Here is a 22,532-nt window from a genome sequence, read left to right on the forward strand (position 1 = left end):
AGGCGTGATGACACATGCCTTTAATCCCAGCACTTGGGGAAGCAGAGGCTGGAGGATCTCTGTAAATTTGAGGCCAACTTGGTCTACAAAGTGAGTTCAACACAGCCTAGGCTAAACAAAGAAACCTTGTCTTGAAAAAAACAAAGAAAAAGAAAAAGAAAAGGCCCATGTTGACTGGCAATTATTATAAATGGGTTACTAGTTTTATAATGTTACTACACTCTAATGAGTTATATGAGAACATGAAAATACTAAAATCTTCTATGTCTTTACTAGCTACAATAGTCACAAAACTTTCATTGCATAAAAAAAGTATGCCTAACATTGTAAGATTACAGGTAGAGCTACTACAACGAATACATAGCATGCTAACACTTTAGATTTTCCAAATTTTTCTTTGGATCTAATGAAATAAAAGATACCATTGTTAACTATTCATTTTGTTAACTATGATAAATGAACCACCTAAAAGAAGCTTTCTAGTTGGCAAAGTATCACATGATCAACATGCAGTTATGAATCAATCCTTATAACTGATACTTAATCAATCTTTATATGACACTTTAGAAACTTAATGCAGATGCTATTATCCCATGTATCAAGTATACAGCAAGTCAAACACTTACCTCTCTGTCTGTTAAACTGACGACCACGAACACCTTGTCTCAATGTTGTTTGAAGTCTTACTCGTCTGAAAGGCTTCGGCTGACTACTACTAGTATCTATAGAAAATGTTATGACATAAGGAAAGCAAGTTAAGCAACCAAGAAAACAGCTACAATAACACACAGACAAATACAGATATGTCATTTGTTTTCAATATTCAAGTTTGCTTCTTTTTTGTTTTTTGTTTTTCTTTGTTTTGTTTTTCAAGATAGAGTTTCTTTGTGTAGCCTTTGTAGCCTTGGCTGTCCTAGACCTGCTTTCTAGACCTAGCTGGCCTAGAACTCACAGCGATACGCCTGCCTCTGCCTAGCTGAGTGCTGGGATAACAGGTGTGTGCCACCTCGCTGGGCTCAAGTTTGCTTCTTAAGAATGAAGGGAACTATACAATTACACAGGCTTACAAAAAACAAAACAAAAACAAAAATGTTACAATAAAAACATCTCAAAAACTTAAGAGAAAAAAAATCATTTGAATTTATTTATTCAATCATTCAATTAATTGTTGGGACAAGGAAATATTGTGGCAACAAAGAATCAGGTCCCTGAGAAGTCAGATTGTAACATATCTGAATAATAGCTTTGTCTAATACGTCAAACCTAGTAGTCATTAGCAAATTCTGTCAGCTCAGATTTAAGTAAACTTGCCATAACCACATATGTGTATTCTGTCCTAGTCATTGTCTTTATTATGCATTGAAACAGCTTCCAAATTTGGCTACTTCTGATCATAATTAAATTTTATTCTCTCTTATACACCATGGCCAAATCAACTGCCATGTCATTTATCTATGTGGAGAATTTCAATTGTGTTCTATCTCCATGAAACTCAAAGCAATTATGAAGATCTACTTGACTTTTCTTCATCATCTCTCTCTTATGTTCCTCAATATCAATCCTCATTCTGCTCAAGTCACAATGATCTCCTTCTGACTTTGAATGTATCAAATAACCTATTGGCTTATGGGACTTCATATAACCACATAGCTTTGATACCTTTCCAAATGTCATTTTCTTGGCCACACAGTCTGTCAAATTCCCTGCTATGTTAAACATTCAAATTTTCTGAATGAGAACCCAGTCAGGCAGAGGGGCACAGTGATACCCATAATAAAATTAATGTAAAGACATTCTATTTTCTAGGAACAACCAATCACATTTTCTCACAAAAGGGGTAGTTTGGTAACTAGTGTTAATTCTACTACAGAGGAAAAACAATTCTCAGAGACGATTAACAGGGCTAATAATTATTATACCTATAATTTCCGATCCTTTTTACATAAAGCTAAGAATTACAATTTACATATATTATTTGCAGTTCTGACTTTAAGGTTCAGTAGGGAATGTGGGTATGTAAAGTAGCTAGCTGCTGAAATATGGGCATGGGAGTTGAACTTAGAGATGTTGGCCAACTGGCTGACATGTCATAGAAAAGCAATTAAAAGGAATAAGATGATATTTTGGGACAGCAAAGTTATGTGTCTGTAAAATATAATGAAGAAAGTCGTGTTCAACATATGAATGTTCTACAGAAATTTCAAATAACATAGAGAAATAAGAGAGTGGATGTGAGTACTGCATTTCCTCAAAACTGTAGGTGAACTGCCTATACATTCTGTGATAAAAAGCCTAGCATAAAGTTATATGACCTTGAGAAATAACTTAACCTTCCTATGCTTTCTTTAGTCCTCATATTTACAATATGAGAATGGATCACTATCAAATTGTGTTATTGTGAGAATCAAGTAATATATGTAAAAGGCTTAGAACAGCCAATACTCAATAGATGCTGTTACCAAAACAAAATAAACAACAAACAAAAACAAAAAACCAAACAAAAAAAACCCCCAAATCCTGTAGAAGTAACTTTTACTTTAGAAAAGACATAATATTTTTTCAAAATTAAATTAAAAAATTAAAAGATGACTCTTTAAATTAGTGAATTTCAAAGATGGTTTTTGAAATAGAGTCCCATCTTTCAACCCTATAGATCAAATCTGCTCAAACAGAAGGAATCCTTAGATTCCTTCTCAGTTCACAAGCATCTCTTCCAACTTAATTAGCACCTTTAAAAAGGTGAACAATTCACATGATCTGAGAAGAAACCAGAATATAAGTAGCACATTTAAAAGATCCAAATATTTTACAGGAACTGTGCAGACCCCATTGGTGTGGACCACCTCCTTCATGTCTCTGATTATCAATGCCAGAATATCTGTGCAATGGTAATGCAGTACAAACCAAGTTCCTCTCAATGATAAAATTTCCACTGGAAGTAATGTGTTTTAAACATCAGGAGTTGAACACGAGAGCTGTCTATTTAGTATCTCTGCAGGCAAGGGCAATGAATACAAGCTTCATGGGAACAGTACTTACCTGCAGAGGAGCTAGAAGGAGGATCCTGGCTGGTCGAAGGAAGATCTGATTCATCAGATGCTTGGACAGGCTCCTCTTCCTGCTGGCTATCAATGTCTAGGCCTGCCTCTGAACTAATACTAAGAAAAAAAAAAAAAAGATCAGAAAATGTAAAACTGAATCTAGGTTATATCCTAAATATTCCAAAGTTCTTTTTGATTTATTTTGTAACTAGTTCCAGAGTTCTAGTTTTAACTAAGAATTAGACTTGGCTATATGCTGCCAAGTTTTTTGTTTGTTTGTTTTAGCAGAAGACAAAGCAGGGGGTGGAGATGTGCTGTTTTCCTTTCACTCCTTTCTTATTAGGATATTCTCCAATTTTACTTTTCCCCCTACTGTTTCAGCAACCCTTCTTTTCTATTTAAGAAGCATGTTTATGTTCTTAAAACTCACAGAAAATATAGTAGGCTTGATAAACTCCCCAACAATATTCTAGGAAGGCAAGAGTTATTCGCAACTAGTTCCAGCAGATCAGTAAGTCAATGTGAGGACTAACACAGGTCTAACAAGCTGTGGGTATGAGAGTTCCTACTTCAGTGCCTGTATTTTCGTTTGTCTCCCTTTAAGAAGCACATGAGAGTAGATAGCAAAAGACCTGAATCTGGCCTAATCTTTTTTTCTTTTCTTTTCTTTTTTTTTTTTTTTATAATCTGCAAATATTAGTACAGTTACTAGCAACAACTTACCTAACACACCTGAGGTTGCAACATGGGGAGGTTAAATAGCTTGGTGCTGAAATTAAGGTTTCAGCTGGTTATCAGTAGGACAGTCTAAGCCAATTACTGTTAATATGCTCTGAACTTAATTTCTATGATGGGAAGTGATACATTTTAGGAATACTGTGTGGTTGAGAAGGACAAATGTAAAGCGACCTGAAAAGATGTAGAGTTGGTAACAGCTAGTGTTCTCAGTGGGACTGGTAATCTCCTTGAAATTAAGTACCAACGTTAAAAAACATAGACAGACAGACCGGCTTTTTACCTATTATTATAGCAGACCTGGCTTATGGAGTGTTGTCAAATAAAATCCAGTCCTTGAACTCTTAAGTAGAAAATCTGTGTTATACTAGCAATGTTTCTGACTACTAAACAGTACAAATTTCCCATTTTAGAAGAATTAAGATTCCAGTTTAAGACTTAGCACTCCAAAACTACTACCCATGGGCTCCTGCTAGCAAATTCTTTCCTTAGAATAAAAAAAAAAGTTTTCAATAATGTTTTTTTTTTTAAATTTTTATTTAATGTATACTGGTGTTTTGACATTGACATGTATGTCTATGTGAGGGTGTTGGATTGCCTGGAATAGGACAGTTGTGAGCTGCCATATGGATGCTGGGAATTGAACCTGGACCCATCTGGAAGAGCAGTCAGTGCTCTTAACCACTGAACTACCTCTCCAGCCCTCAATAATGGTTCTTGAAGCCCCCTCTCACAGTGACCCCAATTTTGAAGCTGATAATGTTATGATTGCAAAGCAGCTTTTCCAAATATATGTCCTGGCTTTTCCATGGGGTTCAGAAACCACTGAAAACATGTATCTTCTTGCTAAAGCAAACAATTATGACGACATAATGAACCTACAGCAAACAAAACCAAAGAAAAATCATACCCTTCTGACTCTGCCTCTACAAACACTTCATCTGCATCGTCACCTGTGGCTGTTTCATTTGTCGTGGACAAAGTGCCTGTGGATGTTGTCACCATTGGAACAGACTGAGAGGCATGTTCTGAAGCATCAGAGGTGGTGCTCTCAGTAAACACAGTCACTTAGAAAGAAGAAGAATAAATAAATTTACCTTTGTGGTTCATTAATTTTGAGCCAAAATTGGTTTCATGGTATTCTGTGTCACAAATAAAAAAACAAAACAAAACAAAACAAACTGTCCTCAACCGTCTGGCACCAACCTGGGGCTGCTACTTGGAGAGGAGTAGTGGGAACACTGCGGCCACCAGACTCTTCCTCATGAGCCAGGAAAAGGGGCGTTTCATACATTCCCAAGCCTAGAGACAATTTTAAGTTTCAATGAATGACTGAAAGAACATAAAATGCCAAAGAAAAAAACTAATACAAAGCATACACTTTTTTGAAGCTCAAAATTTAGTTGTTCTATCAAGCAAAAATCAAGCTCTCAATACATATTCATCACATCTTTTAAATTCTTTAACATTAATTAAAGTATCCCTAAATCATTAATTTTATGGACTATCCAACTACGAACAATTACTATGTTGAAATCTATTCCTCACCTAACTGCCAAGGTACTAAACTTTTCTGAGGGTGAAACTTAATTAAACTTATCCTACAGTTACAAAGTGAGTTAGTTGTGGCTTATTAGCCTTCTCTAGTCACTTGCCAAATGCCAGTTTCCCAGAAATATACTGAATTTCACCTATGGACTAAATGATAATTCCACAAACAGCATAATTCACACACAGGTATCATATACCTTTACTACTTAATTTTTGGATTACTTTATTTTATATCTCAAGCTTTATCTTTAAAGTAAAGTGAATGTTAACTGGGAAAGTCTAATTAGCCATCTATCTAAATACGTATGTCACAACTCTCAAATTGTAAACAAAAAAATACACTGCACTACTAAACTTAAAATGGCTGGCAATTTTTAGTATATTTGTTGGTTCAACACACATCAATGTGTGTATGTGTATCTGGTGGTCTGAAAGAAAATGGCCCCCATAGGCTCATGTGTTTGACTGCTTGGTCTCTAGTTAGCTGAAGTGTCTGGGAAGGATCAGGAGGTATAGCCATGATAGAGTTTTGGCCTTGGGAAGAGATGTGTCACTGGGGCAGGCTTTGAGGTTTCTAAAGCACATGCCAAGCTCAGTGTCCCCCAAACCCAGTGAGGATGAGGATATAAAGCTCTCAGCTACTTTTCCAGCACCATGTCTGCCTGCGCCATGCTCTCTGTCATGATAACAGATTAATCGTCTGAAACTGTAAGCAAGCCACTTAAATGCTTCCTTTTATAAGTTGCTTTGGTCATGGTGCTTCATCACAGCAATAGAGTAGTAATTAAGACAATAAACAAATACAAAAACCAGTGGTTGAAGAGAGGGAACAGGATGGGAGTCTATCATAAATGTTCTCTGAAAGACTCCACCCTGCAGGGGGGTTCGAAGAAGATGCCACAACTTTGGGCATAGCGCAGGAGTCCTCAGAAAGAGTAAGGGAATAGAAGGACCCAGAGTGGACAGAAGCTCCAAAAGAAGACCAACAAAGCCAACAAATCTGGGCCCATGTGGGCCTGCAGAGACTGATGCACCAGCCAAGGACCACACATGAAGAGGATGACCTAGACCCCCTGCTCAGATGTAGCCAACAGGCAGCTCAGTCTCCATCTGTGTTTCCTAGTAAGGAGAGCAGGGGCTCTCTATGACATGGACTCTGTTGCCTGCTCTTTGAGCACTTCTCCCTAGTCAGGGGTCCTTGCCAGGCCACAGAGGAAGAGGATACATGCAATACTAATAAGACTTGATAGGCTGGGGTCAGATGGTAGGGGAGTATGGCTCCCCTTTTCTGAGGACTAGGGAGAGGAATAGGGAGGGAGGATGGGACTGGGAGGAGATGAGGGAGGGAGCTACAATTGAGATAATAAGTGAATAAATTACAAAAAAAAAAAATTAAATTAAAAAAATCCAAAACCCCAAACAAACAACAAACCACAAAAAGTCTTTAGGCTAAAGGAACTAATACTTGCTGAAGCGATATTTATTAGAAAAGGCAATTCTTAATAAGAGCCATGTTGGTAGCTTTGTAATTTAGGGCAAGAATGATATTGGTAGCAACTTAAAAAAAATCAGAGCTTACTAACTTCTACCCATACATGCACTTAAGAAACCTCAGGTTTGGCTATTTTACCTCCTTGAGAAGCTAGTTGGCCAAGATCAGAGTGACTGGAACTTGTCTGTGGCATGTCTTCAGGTGGCCCAAATCGGAATCTAGGAACACCAGCAACCTGTGGGGAACTAAATGGCAAAAATTAATCCAATGGGTAATTTAATGATATCTGTTTAACTTACAAATAAAACGGCTATTAAAAGGGAGGGGTTCAATAAACAGGGAAGGAAACAATGAAAACAATGCAATAAAGGATATTTTTGCAAAGAAATTGTCAATAAATTTAATAATAGAAGTAACTTGTGATTTATTTAACTTTTAGCTTCTCTAGAATTTTTTGAACTTGCCTGAAACACAGACATATGCAACAGGAAGCTTACTAACAAAAAGTTTTCTTTTTTAACATTTCAGTTTTCAGTGTTTAGTAATATAAGTAAGAACCTTTATAGCCTATTTGTAAATTTAAAATCTATCTCTAAGATTTAGAAAAATTCTAGCATTAGGAGATTAGATCAACTGGTTTCTCCCCATCCTAATGCCATATATCCCATTGCTTATTCAGAACAGAAAACTCAGCTTCACTTCTGAATCTGCCATTCCTTTCATTTTTTTCTTAGCTACCCATATTTTACATGCTAATAGATTATACCACTGTAATTACCTGAGTTTTCACTTCCACTCAAATGTATACTGTTTTAGCTAAAGCCTTTTCATTCAGGCTGATTTCAAAACAAACCTCAGGCACTGCTATATTATGCCTCTAATTTCCAGGCTGTTTACTTGGCCCCCCATCTCAAGTGGTTCACAGCTACTTAAATCCAAAACTTCTTCATAAAAGGTTCTTGTTGGAGAACTGATGCTTAAATTGGTGACCTTGGTGTTTGTGGAGTGGCAGTCCTCACAGGCAACAACAGCATCTTTCCTCAGAGTTATAAGGATTAAATAATGCATAGAAATCCTAAGTAACAACTAGAAATTATAAAACCCTTATTAGTTGTTGGAATAATTCCTTCATCTGTATTAACAAGATTACCACGAACACTGCCACTGTCCTAGGTTGTTAGGTTTCAGCCAGTTACTCATACCCTGAGCTTTCACAATGTACTATCTACCATGACAACTGTAATGACCAACACTTTTCCCAGCACCAAGAGCATTTATATGTTTGGTAGTACCTAAACTTGTAAGTACAAAACTGCATTATCAGTAAAATGACGTTACCCAGAAGAAAGGACAGCAAGGAACCTCTCTTGTGAGGAAGCCCTAGAGACAAATTTCAAACACCAGCACTCTGATTGTAGAAACTGCATTCTAAAGCACTGTCAAACTTCCTGTCTTATTAGAAAGATATATTTTATTCATCCTATACAGTCTTCCTCAACACTACTTTTTCATGATCCTCCTATTCCAGGGACATGTTAGTGGACAAGTAGGGTAAGACTCTACAAATAATATATCCAAAAACAAATTATGAGGGAAACAGAAAGCAGCCAACGAGTCATCAAACATTCCACTTCATCAACTCACTGAATCGCTTCAGCAAACCCATCTGTGCGATGTGGCACCACAAGAGTTGGGGTACTTGGAACTGTTCTGTCTTCATCATCAAAAAAGTGTTGTTGCTGACACAGAGAAAACACAGGATTTAAGAAACGCAACCATGCACATTTGGATTAACTGGACACATGATGGCTAGATACTAACCATGCCACCTATTCCTGGAGTTAACTGAAGGCCACGCCCTACAGACTGCCTCCGAGTCATCTGAATCCTCTGTAAGAAAAGGAATTACATTTGTTTTAATGAATCAGGCAATAAAACAAACACCCAAGCCACAGTTTATTAATCTGGTAATGAAATAACTAATTGTAGAAGATTTGTAATTAACAGGACATTTCTAAATTAACAGTGTAACTATGAACTATGTAAGTTAACTAAATTAACTAAATGTACCTATTATAAATATCAAAGTTATGTTACCAAAGATATTTATGAACCAAAAATATAATATTTAATTCAAACATGTACATACATTTAGTCCTTGTCACCTTGACTGAAAATATTAACAAGTGAGGTGTTCCAACTGACTTACTCATGAATTTGCAGACTGAAAGCTTTGTGACATCCACACACAATTCCTTTAGACTTTGTATTTTCAAATATGAAGTTATTTCCACTTATTTTAGCTTGATTTATACATAATGGTTGGTTCTCAATACATTCGCTGTGTCAGGAGTTAGTTACCTTTGTTAGTTTACCTTTGTATGTTCCCTGCTATATTCTAAGACATAGCCAAACTTGCTCCATGCTGAATATACAGGGTCATTAATTAACTAAGTGGAAATATTTTGATTTTAAATGTAAAAATAAGTTAAGTAGAAACAATAATTTTTAAAAATGTGTGCACTTTATAGGAAGAAATGTTCAAAATAAATGTTACTAAACTGGCAAAATGCATTTCACATTAAATAAAATCTAAGAAAAAAATTTTAAGCATATAATAATAGTAACCAGAATTTTACTTGCTATGACCATGACCACTTTAATATATATGCAGTGTTTCTCAAGCCATATTTCCAAATGTTAACTCAGTTGTGAATGAAAACTGTTATATTTAGAAAGTGGAGATTAGTTTCAATTAAAAATAATTTCTTACAGTATGCCAAAACATTAAAAATTCATTTAATATCAGGAAGGACAGATGGATGAAAGGAAGGAATGAAAGAGTCTAATGGAAAAGCCACATCTTAAAAGGTGCCCTTCTCTGAAGCTGGCTTCTTTAATACCTGAACTGGTGGCCCCAACTCCTGAGGCGGAGCATGAATGGTCAGGCGTGGGGGTAGAGGATGTGGTGGGCGCCTTGGTGACTGTGGTGCTCGTGGGGGCTGTCTCTCAGATGCTGACGTGGGCTGCAGTTCTCTAGCTACCTCCTGAGAGAAAGATGATTCTGCTGCACTTGTGCTTCCTTCTCCTACGAAAGAAAGACTTCAGTTTGGAAACCAAGCCTTACATGGTCTTAACCTCCAATTAGTTTTTCTTGGAGATTTGAGACATGGTCCCACAGAGTCCAGGCTGTCTTCAAACTTGTTATGTAGTAGACTGGCCTTGAACTATTGATCTTCCTATCTCCCAAGTGCTGGTAGTATAGACATGTACCTCTATGTCTCACTTTGTGTGGTTAACAGAACAGATGGCATGCAAGTAAGTAAACTCCCTTCAAGACTCAAACTTGGATGTAAGCGCTTAGTCCCACATATGATAAAGCAAATACTCAGTATTGCTTAAGTGTGCTTATGTGTCTGTGTGCCTATGAAAGAGAGAAGAAGTGGTGGATCCCCTGGAGCATGAGTACAGGTGGCATACAGCCCTAACACACAGGAACCAACCTCAGGTCCACTGGAAGGGCAATGGATGCTCTTAAGCACTATCATCTCTCTTTCCCAATATTATTTTTAATAAAGTGTACAAAACTACTTAACTTTGTAGAAAAAAAGCGTTTCAGTCAATCAAGATGAAAAGCTTTACTAGTGATATTTTTATAATTTGGTTCTCCTCAACTTCAAATTCCAAATGCTACTCAGGTGTCTAGATCTGCTGTCTCCCACGATGGGATGTAGGCTACCAGAGAATTAATAGTTTATGAATTTGATCTAGAATCAGAACCTTATCCTAGCATTTGGTATTTACTTTTCTGTGATTCAGATCATTAACTTAAACTTTGTTTAAGAATTCAGGATAAATAAAGGTAGCCACAGAGTAGTGACTTAACAAAAAGAAATTACTCTTATTTTTTTGTATAAGAATGTTTTTGCATGCATGTATGTCTGTACAATACATGCATGCCTGGTGTCCATGAAGGCTGCAAGAGGGTGTCAGATCCTCTGGACGTGGAATTATTGTGGATCTCCATGTTGAGTGCTGGGATCTGAACCTGGTACCTTTTTAAGAATAGTCTTCATCACTGAACTATCTCTCTAGCCCCTAAATAACTTTAAAAATTGACTAAACCGAACTAAGTTTACTCAGACTACTAGACTTAATTTTGTTTGACTACAAAAATACCCAAACCCCCACAAACAAGTCTTACAGAACATCTATATGTGTTATATTTGGGGAAAATGCTTAAGAATATCTTCTCCTAAAAAAACTAAGTTTTTAGTGATAGTTCCTAAAGACAAACAAGTACACACAAATTTTAAAACATGCAATTTGACTGGACTGACCTCTTTTGGCTGGGAGCTGCCACCCATCCCTGCTTTAATTATTCTAGGTAGTAAAGGCAGCAGCAGCAAATGGCTTTGTGCTACATTAGAGAATCCAAGATATCTGACTTTTATAGTAGTTCAAAGAGCTAGACAGACAGTATAATGGCATCTAATAGGATACATCATGAAAGCAGAAAATTTTTAATAATACCCTATCCTATTACCAATTTACTAGGGTTGTTTCATATCGAAAGTATATTCTATGAAAAGATTAATGATCTTACCACTGTTTTGAGAATCAGCAGCTCTCTGATTACTTTCAGCTCCACCCATACTCTCTTCTGTTTCTGTACCTGGATCAGTCCCATCACCACCCTAAGAACAAAATGTAATGACTGAGGCAAATCAAATGAATAGCTTAAAAAAAAAAAAAAAAAAAAAAAAGCTACACCAAATGATTAAAAGCAAACAAACCAGAGGAAAACCAAACCAAGCAAGCCAAACAAACAAAACTCCAACGGTATAAAGACTTTTATTATCCTGGTAACACAAGCTTTTCTCTCACAGGAAAGCAGCAAGCTTTCTAAGCACAGCTTTTAAGGAAACAGTCACAACTCTAACCAGTTACCTCAGCATCATCAGCTTCATATCCATCATTACCATCTGCACTACCAGTTCCTTCATTACTATCTTCACCCTCATCTCCCATCCCCGTGTCGTCTTCTTCATCGTCATCATCATCTTCTTCTTCTTCATAATCCTAAAAGAAAAAGTCCAAGTGTGAAGCAAGTGTAGGCCCACTTGTTTCACACATCCTAACACCTCCATTAAGCGACTACTATTGATCAGGATATAGGAGTGTTTCAAGAGTTTTGTAGGTTTAGTTTCACAGCAAAGAAAAAAAAACAACAATATTTTACAGAATTAATAGTGATTGATTCTGAACTGTTTTCATGAAATTGTGCAAAAGTAATAGTCAATCAAATGCCAAGTAGTACATATTATTTCTATCCAAATGAGTAAAATTAAAGAATAAAATAAAACAATACTAGTTTTGAAAATATGTTGGGTTTTTTTTTTTTTTTTTTTTTGGCAAAGAATCTAAAAGTAAGAAATCAACAGTATAAAATTAAATCCTAAAGTAAGAAAATACCAAATTCTCTCCCTAAAACTCACTTGATATAGGTGATGGCCTAATTACTTTGTAAATGGTACAGGCTGCCAAAAGAAAAAACCAACAAAACAACTACCAACTCTAGTCTTTTCTTTTTCTCTCCAGAAACAAGAGTATGTATCATCAGATTCATATAGCCATTTTTTTTTTTTTCTTACTAAGACTGAAGATGGTATTTGAGAAAAAATTCTAAATGGCACAGCAACATTTACAGAAACAAACAAGCTGGTCAGGCCACATATTTCTATAATCCCAGCACTCAGGAGTCTGGAGCTGAAGAAGTTCTGGGAGTTCCTAGCAAGCTTAGGCTATATACCAAAATCCTACCTCCAGGAAATAACAAAATAATTCCCCCAAACAAGACAAACAAAAAGATTAAAAACTGATTACTCATCACTGGCTCTTTGATTTTTTAATACACAATGTCACATTCCTAAACCAATCAGCCTAAGAGAAAAACTTGATAATCCATTGAAACTGACTGGGAATGAGAATTCACTAGTTATTGATTAGAAGTGCCAATGACTTACAACACTGACTGATCCCAGCACATAGGTGAAGGTAAGAGGATCCAGAGCTCAAGGCCAACATGCACAATACCCTGGGTCTGAGCCCCAGCTCTGAAAGGTGAGTTTAAAGGGGAGTCAGAAGAAAGGCTTATAAACACTCAATCTTCTCAATACCAAACTCACTTCATGTTCTCCATCATTTTCTTCATCATCTTCTTCATCATCACTGTCAATTACAATGACATCATCTCCTTTGCCTTGACCATCCTGGGAAGAAGTAGTTTGCTGATCTGACTGAAGTGGTCCAAGATCTATTTGTAGAGATTGTGAAGTTTCTTCACTGTCTTCCATAGGTGTATAATCTCCCTGGGTGACTCCCTTTAAAAGTTGAAAAGGTATTTTACCCAAACTAGAAATAATCTGTATATACACTCAATAAAATAAAATATCTCTATTGTCTTAAAAACAAAAACAAAAAAACAATTTTACCCCAACCACACTGATTATGCCTTGAAACAGTAGGCAATACACATACTGAAAACTGGAACCTGAAACTTTCTAAGCACTCACATAGCACTTGAAAGAAGTGGAGATACAGTGGGAGGGGGTCACAGAACAGGCATATACAGCAATAAAGTAAGTAAGTAAACAAAAAAAATTCATAAGGTCACACCTTGTGAGATAAGAAACTTCAGGCAACTGATAACTGCTGAGATAGGGAGAGTTAGCCTACCCCAGGGATGATCCCACAACTGGATATCCAACATACACAAAAGTCTAAAGCACAAAAAACAAAAATGGGACTCTGGTTGTATTTAATAAATGGAGAAGAGGCTGTCAATTTGAAAGGGGAGGGAGCACATGGAAGGACTGGAGGGAGGGTACTTGGGAGGGGATGAAGAAAGGAAAGGGATAGAGGAAGGTACAATTACACGTTAATTAAAAATGAAAAGTAATTGTAGATGGTTATACTTTTCAGTCTCAATGTGGCAGAGCCCTGTACAAACAAAGCTCTGTAAAGATCAGGTTATTTCTCAGACCATCCTCTGAAGACAAGCAGAGCAAGAGCTGGGAAGGCCGAGAGAACCGCTCAATACGTAACCAAGGCACCCGAAGTGCTTAGCACACGACCTTCTCAAGCCATAATTCCTTACAAGAACCTCAGCTTCTCTCAACACATGACCAAATGAAACGACATCCAGAGTGACAATCATCCAAAGTGACGATTTCTGCTGGTCTCTAGACAAATAGTCCAAAGTCTGTATGAAATGCTGTTGGCACTAAATATTTTGGATAAGGGATACTCAGCATATACTAGATATTAAATAAATCTTTGTGCAATTACTTTCCACTATATATTTTGGATACGGGATACTTAGCATATGCTAGATACTAAATCTTTGCTTAATACTTTTCACATTTTGTTCACTATCAAAATAAACTAGTATTAACAAAAATTTCTGACATTTATTTAAACACGTAACTTTTGGCTTAAGCACTCAGTAAATCCACTTTTCATATGAACTAATAGCATCAATGAATTAAGAAACTTACGAAAAATTACATATGTCATACTGGGGAAAATTGAAATTATAATTGTTACTAAAGTGACTTGCTTATATAAGAAAAAGCCATATTTAATAAGAAGTTAATGGTATGTTTGAGTGAAAATAACTTGACAGTCTTAAGAAACAGCTTTTCATAGATTTGAAGATAATTTAACCAATAAAACAGAAATGTAGGTTTCATTTCAAATGTCTAGGTTCTTTAAACATGATAGTCCAAAATACATGAAATGCCATTTATAATGTGCATACAGGCTCAGTTTTACATTGTAAATCAAAACAATGGTAAAGTTAACTTAGAATATTAATGCCTCTCGGAAACTAAACTGGTAATCTATGTTACTAATAGCTAGCTTCAATTCCTTAATTTCATAGTAACATGATCCTGTAAGTTTATCAAGAAACTATGCTTTCATGCTTAAGAGAATGGGAGGAACTACAGTGTGGGTTAAATTCCCAAGTCCAAAGTTGTGTGAACCTGGTCCTGTAACTTATCTTGGCATTAGTTTTTCCCCTATAAAGACGTTTGTTCTAATAATTATGTTAGTTTTTTAGTAATAAGTTAATGATTACTCTGTGTTAATATTAATGACATGAATTCTCCTCCTGAGTGCAAAAAAGAGTTTAGATACTCTACAATCCTTAAAATGTAGTATTTTTTTGAGAAGCAAAGCAATGAAGAGTTAAAGACACACGTAGGCACAAAGCTTCTAATAGATGAAGGTAAGCAGGAACATAGTTATAAAACAATACTTACTGGAAACAATACTGTGTTTAGAAAAATATTTGCTCATACATGTTAGTTTGTGCACAATACACTTACAGAAACAAAACAATATAGAATTGCACTGGTTCTAGCATATGCCTATAAAAATAAAGACCAGTTTTGTTTGGTGTGGTGGCACACCTGTTTAATCCCAGCACTTGGGAAGCAGACACAGGCAGATCTCTGAGTTGGAGGCCAGCCTTGTCTACAGAGCTAGTTCTAGGATAGCCAGGGCTCCAGAGAAACCCTGTCTCCAACAACAAAAACAACAAAATACAAAAGAAACAAACAAAGAAAAAAAGACCAGTTTTAAAGTGTAAGGTGCCAGATATGATAGTACATGTCTGGGATTCTAACATGTGAAAGGCTAAGGCAGGATTGTTTGAGATTGATGCTAGCCTAGGCTACATAGTGAAAGCCTATCTCAAAAAACAAAACAAATTAAAAAATCCAGTGTTTCAATAGGTCAAGGTCAACTCTATGAAATTCAATTTATTTGTATTAGTTTTACTTAAGTAAGTTTTTACTCACTTCTCCAATGGAATCTTGAGAATCCTGATTATAAGCTTGAGTTTCTACCTCTCCATCAGTACTTTCTTCTGCCATACCTTCTTCCTAAATCATAATAGGTTATTTCTTATTGTATCAGTCAACTATATGAATCGTCACCCATTCTGCTAGTTCTTCTATAAAAAGTTAAATCTATAATTTTTTGAAGTTATTACAAAAATGTTATTTATATAAAAATATAGTCAAATAGCATACTCTTCAAGATATTGCTTAGGAACATCAATATGTACAAATAACATTTAGCACCATTACTTTTTGCTATACAACTTAACTCATTACAGTCTATCGTTGAAAAAAAAAAAACATAAGTTTGGCTAACTATAAGCTTAGAAACAAATGGCAAGTAAGAACATAAAATGTCAATTAAACTAAACTTCCTTATAAAAACAGAATTAGATTTGTTTCTGCATTTACTAAAGCAGAAAGAAATTCAGGAAAAGATTTGAAAAGACTATAAATAACTGGTAATTGCAAAATACCTTAGCCATCAGCAAGAACATTATGGTTCAGGAATTTTTAAGATAATACATTAATGACCCCCAGAAGGTAATTTGCCATCGGCTATGACTGACAGCTAACCCTTAACCCTGCTCGTGCAATACAACACCCAGAAGGAACATTACAGACCTCGGTTCCCACAGGTGTGACTGTCTTCAGCTTCTTGGGAAGGGGCATTTCTACTGTATCATCAGAAACTTGGTCTGCTCCTTCTACGGTGCTATCCTCCTCCTCCTCACGAGTGCGCTTTGGCAAGGAGGAACTTGGGGTAGCTGAAACTTTCAGATTATACAATTTAAACCTCAAATCAGAGCATGGTAACTTCATTTAGACAAGGTAATATTAAAAATAGTCTTAAAAGTTAGCAAACCTGTATAACTCGAGTCATTGTGACTGTACTGATAAATTGCTTTTTACAAGTTTACAAACTAGAACTCCTTAAAACAAAAATTACACTTCATATAATATATAAAATGAACATCTTTATTAGTTTTTAGGATCCACGTTAACTTACATATAATATGTTGACTATTTTTTATTTCTAAAGACAGCCCAAAATATCTGGGGGATAAGAAAAACTTTTACTTAATGATAAAAAAATGACTGACATCTACCTAATATAAGTATGAATGTTAAAAGTAGTTATTATATACAACACATCTGTGGCTATTTTACAATAGATTCACATTCTTTTAGCTAAATGAATGCATATTTTAAACTGTTCTTGTATCTATTGGTCCACTATGATTAAAACTAAATAATTTGCTTTCTTCACAATAACACTGGAAAGAAAATTGTCAAGATATGTTGTATGCAAGAAATTTGAAATATATAGGTCTACTCCAGCTTCATTTAAAAAATTAATCTTACCAGTCTGGAAGATGGCTTAGCCATCTTAGGCAACCAGTTAAGAGCACTGGTTGCCTGTTGCAGGGGACCCAGGTTTGCTTCGCAACACCCACATAAAAGCTCACAACTGTCACCCCAGTTCCAGGGGATATGATGCCCTCCTTTTTGACCTCTGTGGACACCAGGCACATACATGGTACACAAATATACACATATAAAACATCCATAAACATAAAACAAAACAACAGAAAATATCAAAATTAAATCTTACCAGTGCCAAATACTGCTGTGGAAGTAGATGGCCGTTCAACTGGTGAACTTTGTACCACCTCAACTATGTTTGGGGACAACTCTTGATTTGCAGGCTCAATCTGAGGGTGACTCTGTTGAGTGGGTTGTACAAAAGCTGTAGCCTGTGTTTGTTGTTGTACAGTTAGGATAGGCTGAGAAATGGAGGGCTGAACATTAGGACTAGTAGAACGAACAGATCCACTTGCACTTCCAAATACTGGAACGTGTTCCACCGGCCCCTCTGACTGCAAAGCTGAAAAATAATTATAATATTCAGTAAGTAGGCTTCCTCTTACCGAAACCTAACAATCTTACCCTATCCTTTGACATAATTGTATTCTCCTGTTTTTGTATATGTCTTATTATTTACTATCCAAAAATTTGGGAGCAAAAGTTAGGTATTCTTCATTGTATTGCCTATGTGACTAATACAGTAGTACATAATATTTGCTGGCTAAATTAAAATGCATATTTGAAACTGTCCCTGCATCTATTGGTCCACTAAAATTATAACCAAATGAAATTGACATTAAGAAGCTGAAAATGGTGAGAAATTTTCTTTATTTTGTTTTTAACAGGTATCATAACAATACCATGAACACTGGAAATGGGTAGAGAACTGAATGGCACCATGCTTGCACAACATGTATACGACCCTGGGTTTAATCCAAAGCATCATGCAAAAGACAAACAAAACAAGCTTCCTCATCCATAAACAAGAAAAGTTTAATTTGGTAATCTATTTGTTAATCTTTTATTAAATTATTTTCAGAGTGTTTATATCATACACTGTTTGTTTGTGGACATGGTCCCATTAGGGAACTATGGTTGGCCTTGAACTCAGATACACCCACCTGTCTGCTTCTGACTGATATAGTAAAAGATAGGTAGCACCAATAGTCAGCTACATCATACATTTCTAAATACTTGAAAGACTTATTCAATTCTAACATGTCAAGGCATTTTAAGATCTTTCAAACCTTCTATTGAACATCTATTTTTGAACTAAGAAAAGAGATTGAGCAAACCTTTTATTGAGTATTTTCAAACTAAGAAAAGAGACTGAACAACGAAAAAGAACGTGACGCTACTTTGCGACTCCCAATCTAGTAGATTAAAAAGTTATGTGCAAAAATCAAATCAAGTGCAATAATCTAATTACTATAATTACAATGGAAACAGAGTGGAAAAAAAAAACATAAAGAAATGCAGGTAATTCCAGTGAAAGAATGATCCTTGGATTGAAAGAACAATTTCACACTATGGTTTTTCAAGGTGGCTTTCATAGCATGTTTCTTAGCCATTAGAAGTGAGCATCTGGTTGCAGAAAGCAAAGCAGTGTATCTACAGGCATATAGTCTCCCTCTTTGCATGCTTAAAAACAAAGCAAAGCAGAAGAGAGGGAAGAAAATTACTGTATTGACAGTAAGTATATTGGGCAGTTTGATAGCACATGCTTATGAGGCAGAAGGATCATGAGTTGCAGCCCTTCCAAACAACAAACAAATAAATAAATAGAGCTGAGAATAATATAGGTTAAAGAATGTGTACCCGAGACCGATGCCTATTACTGGAAAAAATATAAAGCACATACGTAGAAAGCATACATCCAGAATATTAACCGCTTTTATTGCCACGTCTGACTTAAGCTTTATACACTTCATTTACCTTATACCTGCTCTCATCCTAAATCCATGCAAGCCATTAGTCTAATCAGTGTGTTAGTTCACTCACCTTCCTGTGACTCCACCTGTGTGGTGGGCATTACAGTTGCTGTTGGCGTAGTGGTTGGGTTTGTGACAGTTGCAGGTGTAACCATCGGGCGGATACTTGCCCTGGGTGTTGACTTGTTCCCAGCCATAGCTGCAGCTGTCACTTTACTTGGAGTAGAAACAACAGGAGTTGGCTTGATGTTGGCTGTTGGTGGGTCCGATGTGCTGGCACTTCATGAAAAAAATCCAAAAATAATCTAGTTACAAAAATTATGTTAATGATCCCTTGTAAAATATATGTACTCTATGAAGAGCAAGGCATGTACTTTTTAAAGTGAGTGTTCAGCAAGTATTACCTCAACACAGTTCAAATCTTACTTTTTTTCTGAACTTTGGTTTGGATAGACTTGGTAGGTTTAAATTAAGCAGTTTTAAAGACACTGAATATAGCTTTCTATTTTTTAGCCACAAAATTCTAAAACTTTTACTAAAAAGATTTTAAATTTAAGCATTAAAGGCTGTAGGGAATGTTCCAGAGTGGTAAAATCTGGCAATGCAGAAAAAAACACCGAAATGTTGCGTTACTGATTCTCAACCAAGACCTAAAATTAAAGAAAAAGAAAACAAAACACTTTTTGATTTATGTATATGGGTGTGTGCCTGGTGCCCAAAGAGGCCAGAAGGGGCTGGATCCCTGGAAGTTGTGGATGGTTGTGAGATGATATGTAGGTGCTGGGAATGAAACCTGGGTCCTCTGGAGAACGGTCAGAGCTCTTCACAGGTGACCATCTCTCCAGCCCCAGCCTAGACTTTTATTCCTGTCATGCAGCATCACAGGGAGTAGGTAGGCACTTATCTTAGAAGGCAATCAATCACAAACTAAGCCACAGGTGTTCCGGTCACTAAAGCTTTACACACAGGAATGAAAGCATATTGAAAATAAGACTTGACAACCTTCTGAACTTTAAAGATAGACTAAAAAAGAACTGAAACTCACATTCCTCTTTCACCAGAAGCTGGAGTAGTTTTCAGTGTGATCTGTCTCTGCTGCTCTGGAGCCTATAAAGAAGAAAAGCATTGACTTCTGTGCTTACTATACACACAAGCCAACTAAACAAAGACAGACGATAGATGATAGACTATCATCAACTATCTGTATATTTGCAATTTTAGTCCAAATTCCCTCTGACAAAAGTTCCTAAATAACCAGATACTTCCAAATAAAATACACAGAAGGTAGCTTGTCATGTAGGCACACAAACTAGTCACCTTAGTAGTGGGTTCCTGAGGTTCATCTCTCTGCTCAAGGTGTCTCTCTTGATGCTCTCTGAGCTCTCTCTCTAAGCGACTAATCCGACCTTCATACTGGGACTTAAGAGCAGTCATTCGGACATCTAGTTCATCTTTCTGCTGATCTAAAGCTCCATTCCTTTGTTTAAGCTCTTCGTTTTCTTTAGTTAACTGATCTTTCACACCTAAAATAAGCACAATTATAACCAAACATAAAAATATTACACACTTAAATGGAATGTAGTTAGGATGAGATTCTTTACACCATTCTTTGTATCAGTTTTGACACATTACCTATCTCAATGAGCAAACTTCTAAACATACCTATGTTATTCTAATATATCCTTACTCTAGCATAAACATATGTAAATTGGCCAAGATATAAAAAAATTTAATTAACAAATTACTTTTAGCAGGAGCTTGTTTATATATGAATATTATTCACTATTAGAAATTACAAAATACTCATATCACACGGTCTATACAGTATATATTAAAAAATAGATCGGTGAAGCCAGGTGTGGTGGCACATGCCTTTAATCCCAGCACTTGGGAGGCAGAGGCAGCTGGATTTCTTTGAGTTTGAGGCTAGCCTGGTCATTTCAGGACAACCAGAGCTACACAGAGAAACCCTGTCTTTTATGAAGTTTCTGTGAGATAATCTTAGAAAGCATGAAAAATAACACTGACAGTAAAACCAGTGATCTGACATTTAACAGAATGAAGGGAAACTTCCAGTAATGGGTTTCTTATGAATATGACATAGTACTCGCCCGGTAAGTCCATAGGAGTACTCCACCAAAAGTACATTAAAGTCCTTAGGCTGGTAAGAAGCCATGCTGTTGTTTGCAAAGCAGGTAGGCAGCAGTCTGGACTTAAAGAATATCACAGGTAGAACAGTTTCACATTAATACAAAAGGGAGTAGTACTCCAGTGTGCTTCATAAGCACAGCAAACACATTTGAAAACTAAATTTTCTGGGGTTGGAGAGATGGTACAGTTAAGAGCACTGGCTGCTCTTCTTGAGGGGTGAAGGTAGGTTTCCAACACCTACCTGGTGGCTTATAGCCCTCTGTACCTTCAGTTCCAGGATGTTTAATACCCTCTTTTGGCCTCTGTGGGCACCAGGCACACATTCATGCAGGCAAACAATTATACAATTTAAATAAAAAAATTAAAACTTCCCTATTAAATAAATCTAGGAAGTTCAAACATACAAATTTACAATGCTGCCTCCTCTTTCACATTAAGTCTGTATTGCATAATCAGGCTTTAGTGTACAATTCAAATTGTAGCATAAACATGAAATTACCAGCTAGGTGCGCAATTTTTGACTTTGCTGCTACAATTGCCTTCCTTGTTTTTTCGTCCTTTTCAGTTATTTGCTGGCGGAGCTGCTCTTCCTGTGTGGTTCTATCCTGAAGGTCCTGACGAAGGCGTGACAGTTCAGACTGAAGCTGAACTGTCTGTTCCTGGAGACTTCGTGCTTCTGTTTCTTTTTCAGATAGTGTCTTTTTAAGGAAAAAAGAAGTATCATGTAACTCAATCAAAGTAGCTCAACAGTATCTTATAAAATACTGGAACACTTCTACAAGTCTACATGGTAAGGGAAGGACTGTTTCACTGTGCTTCCTGAGGCTCACACAGAGAATTAGGAGCATTCACTTTCCATTGCCCCCTGAACCATACCTTCTGCAGAGTCTCTACTTGACCCTCAAGTGACTTTGCCTTTGTTTCAGATTGGCTGAGGGTATCTTTGAGCTCCTGCATTTCCTGTACAGAGATGTGCTGTTCCTGATGGTCTCCTGAAGACTGAGTGGAGGTCTCCATGGCCTAAGGTGATACGTAGTAACATCAAAACATTTTTATTTAGTAATTCTGTTGCTGCAAATTAAAGAGACAACCCTAACTGTACAAAATTACTTATAAGAGCACTCAGAAGTTAATTTTTACAGAACAATTTTGGTGTTCAAAAGAGAAAATTAGTTATAGTTCTCCATAAAGCAGATGTTAATGCACTGTAAATGTACTTCTTACATAGAACATAGCCCCATAATGATGAATCAGAGTGAAAAAGTAACCCAACATACGCAAATAATACACCTTTGAAAACTTGTCTTCCATACCAAGAAAAGCACATTAAAGGGCTAACAAATACAGAAAAGAT

The 22,532-nt window shown here is 36.4% G+C and overlaps 1 protein-coding gene across 2 annotated transcripts in view; it reads right to left on the reverse strand.

Moving 5' to 3' along the window:
- The window catches only part of Tpr (translocated promoter region, nuclear basket protein), a 68,178-nt gene that overhangs the window by 291 nt on the left and 45,355 nt on the right, over positions 1–22,532 (reverse strand). For both annotated transcript variants that reach the window (XM_055624562.1, XM_055624563.1), the window contains 19 exons: positions 22,055–22,198; positions 21,678–21,876; positions 20,345–20,550; positions 20,073–20,134; positions 19,098–19,306; positions 17,344–17,616; positions 16,353–16,501; positions 15,687–15,770; positions 13,008–13,202; positions 11,770–11,901; positions 11,426–11,516; positions 9,723–9,907; positions 8,641–8,709; positions 8,464–8,558; positions 6,958–7,064; positions 4,983–5,078; positions 4,687–4,843; positions 3,040–3,158; positions 627–722 (listed from right to left, as the gene is read on the reverse strand). In XM_055624562.1, coding sequence (XP_055480537.1) covers positions 627–722; positions 3,040–3,158; positions 4,687–4,843; positions 4,983–5,078; positions 6,958–7,064; positions 8,464–8,558; positions 8,641–8,709; positions 9,723–9,907; positions 11,426–11,516; positions 11,770–11,901; positions 13,008–13,202; positions 15,687–15,770; positions 16,353–16,501; positions 17,344–17,616; positions 19,098–19,306; positions 20,073–20,134; positions 20,345–20,550; positions 21,678–21,876; positions 22,055–22,198 — 2,668 coding nt within the window. The remainder of the gene's footprint in view (positions 1–626; positions 723–3,039; positions 3,159–4,686; positions 4,844–4,982; positions 5,079–6,957; positions 7,065–8,463; positions 8,559–8,640; positions 8,710–9,722; positions 9,908–11,425; positions 11,517–11,769; positions 11,902–13,007; positions 13,203–15,686; positions 15,771–16,352; positions 16,502–17,343; positions 17,617–19,097; positions 19,307–20,072; positions 20,135–20,344; positions 20,551–21,677; positions 21,877–22,054; positions 22,199–22,532) is intronic.

The sequence above is a fragment of the Psammomys obesus genome, unplaced genomic scaffold (assembly GCF_907164565.1).
Source record: "Psammomys obesus unplaced genomic scaffold, mPsaObe1.curated_primary_1811, whole genome shotgun sequence".
In the NCBI taxonomy this organism is placed as follows: domain Eukaryota; kingdom Metazoa; phylum Chordata; class Mammalia; order Rodentia; family Muridae; genus Psammomys; species Psammomys obesus.